The 2,568-nt window shown below is 35.3% G+C and overlaps 1 protein-coding gene across 1 annotated transcript; it reads left to right on the top strand.

The window, feature by feature from the left end:
- The first annotated feature begins 335 nt into the window (after positions 1-335).
- On the top strand, positions 336-848 carry LOC128161153 (uncharacterized). Its single transcript, XM_052824384.1, has one exon. It carries the CDS (start codon positions 336-338, stop codon positions 846-848), a length of 513 nt encoding a protein of 170 aa, XP_052680344.1.
- Positions 849-2,568: the final 1,720 nt, after the last annotated feature.

Below are 2,568 nucleotides of genomic sequence, written 5' to 3'. Positions count from 1 at the left end.
ATTTCCTTGACGTATTTGTACACATATCGTCCATAATTTTACTTTTGATAGCAGTTGACCGGTTTCTGTTGTTCTACCACCATGGTAAGAAATCCTTAAGTTTAAAACAAAAGTGGATCTCGTTATGTGTCGCAGTAGTTATTGCTGCGATCTCTGGTTCCACAATCTGGATCTTCTATGGAGAATTGGAGGTTCAAATTAAAGAGCATCGCAATTTGAACGTTGAAAACATTACGTTTCATCAATGCAGCGAGAAACACGGTCCGAAAAATGAAACAGCTGCCGTCCTTAATACGGTGATTATTCTGTGTCTGGTTTTCTGTCAAGTGATAGTAATGGCGGTTCTATACTCCTATATTGCCCGCATCATCCACACAGCGTTTAAAAAAAGAACCCACAGGAAGAAAATAAATGCACCGGCAAAACAAGATTCCATGAGCAAACCGTCGTCTTTTGAATTAGGACCCATTGGCACCAAAAACGACTCCATTATTAAAACCAAAAGAAAGACTGGAAGGTCAAGAGAACGTCTTAACAGTTTGTGGGGTAAGTCATTGTCGAGACAAACCTTGACCTTTCACTTCCGGAAGCACCGCTTCACCTACACCTTCATGGTATTAACAGGGGTGTACGCCATCAACCTGATTCCTTCCATGGTTATTACGCTCATGGCCATCACCGTGGGAGAGCACACGTTCTGGCACCAGCTCACCTACAGTCAGCTCCAGGCGAGCCTCATAGCCTACAACTCGGACATATTCGACTCAACAATTCATCCGTTCATCTATGGGTTTCTGGATACAAAATTAAGAGAAGAGATAAAGGGAATGTTTAACGGCAGAAAATAGGACATTTTCAACACGGCTAGTCACTCTTCTTTTATCATTTAAGAGAAGAAATAAAAGGAATGTTATCAGACAGAAGGTGACGTGTTTCATTGTGAAGTAATTTTAGTGTATTTAAGTGTTAGGAACACTTTTATCGTAAAAAGACCAGACGTTTGTATGTGTTCTTTTGTTTTCAAAAAAGATATTTATCCATCTTTTCACATTATGTTTCATTTTCAGTATGTAATTCATTTTCTTTACAAACCTATTTACATTCTATTCTGTGTTTGCAAAACATGTAATTCATAAGATAAAACTTTTTCCTCTTTGTTACAATGTAACAAAGACGTTCAAGCTTAATCTGATTTAATAAGTTGTTAACTTATTTCAATTAGATTTATTTCTATCATAGTGTGCATAAAGAAAAGATTGCAAACCCTCTTGTCATATACCTAAAATCATAAAACATCTTTCTGTAAAATCCATCAAACCGTGTATATGTATATTGTATGAATTTGAATTCCCGATGTACGTGTAAATTTACAATATTGTATGCAAGCAAAGCAATTATTGCCTAACAATAAATAGTTGAAAAGCCTCAGAATATAGCTTGTGTTGTCTATAGATGTGTATGAATAAAAATACGGTAAACAGTTTAAAAAATGTATTCTATCTTTTTGTCAAGAGGCCCTCGCAAGGGAATCCTTTCTTATTTTTATTGATACAATAAGTAATTAACCTGTAATGTACCTCACCTGGACTAATCACTTTATGCTGGATCTTCGTGGAATAAACATTTTTATTGTATATCGACTCCATTTATCAATTACAGAAAACCGACCAACAACCAACCCAAGCACAAAATATTTTTCGTGACAAACTTATTATTTTTCGTGACACAGATATCGGTCAAATGAGCGGAAAACGAGCGATACACACTTTTTGTAAATGAATTCTGTTCAAGGATCAAGAATTGATACGATAGATACATGTATCTAGAACTCATTACTGTGATTTGAAGGCGCTTCACTTGAAAATCTTTCATTTTCGTTGCTTGATGAGCTTGCAGTTTAATAAGAGTCAAAATTTTGGGCTATTTAATTTTTTTTACATGCATGTACTTTTATTAGAACATCGTTTACGGAACGTATATATACCTGTAACGCATATAGCAAAAGCCTGGAGATGTTTTCAAAGTTTTATTTTCATTTCAATATATAGAAATATTTTTAATATATTCATTTATTTAATTAATTTATTCACACTAGTACTTTAAAGATATATAAATTTCACACAATTCCAAGCTCTTCAGAGGTCAGCTCATAAATAATTGCATTGTTTAATTAATTTGGATTTACACGAAAATATAAATCAAACTGGTGTCTATTTTTAAAAAAGAAAAATTATAAGACTTTGGATCGATATGTAAATAACAGAAGTTTACATAATAAGAGAGATTCGGTCCTGTAGAATCTGCCCAAGTGAATACGCTGTGTGTACGATGTTTACCTTCGGTTATCAGTGGCCTCAAAAATACACCTATGTAAGATCTATAGTCGAGCGTCAGCGCCCATAAACCGAGCGCTCACTTGAAGAGCGTCAACATGGCTTAGATGTGGTATGTAGTAGGAGGACTTACTCCGGAATTCCTCCGTCTGAACGTCAAAACCAGTAAATAACAAACAGCTTATCCTGTCAACCGCGCGTACCCGTCCGGTGTTCCTTCCGATTTTGTGTTTTT

This window comes from Crassostrea angulata, chromosome 8 (genome assembly GCF_025612915.1).
Source record: "Crassostrea angulata isolate pt1a10 chromosome 8, ASM2561291v2, whole genome shotgun sequence".
NCBI classification, from domain to species: domain Eukaryota; kingdom Metazoa; phylum Mollusca; class Bivalvia; order Ostreida; family Ostreidae; genus Magallana; species Magallana angulata.
Note: the sequence above shows the minus strand (reverse complement) of the source record. Positions and strands in the feature narration are given on the sequence as shown.

Excerpts from the sequence above, each read along its gene's own strand:
- LOC128161153 (XM_052824384.1), top strand. The coding sequence starts at position 336 with ATGGCGGTTCTATACTCCTATATTGCCCGCATCATCCACACAGCGTTT.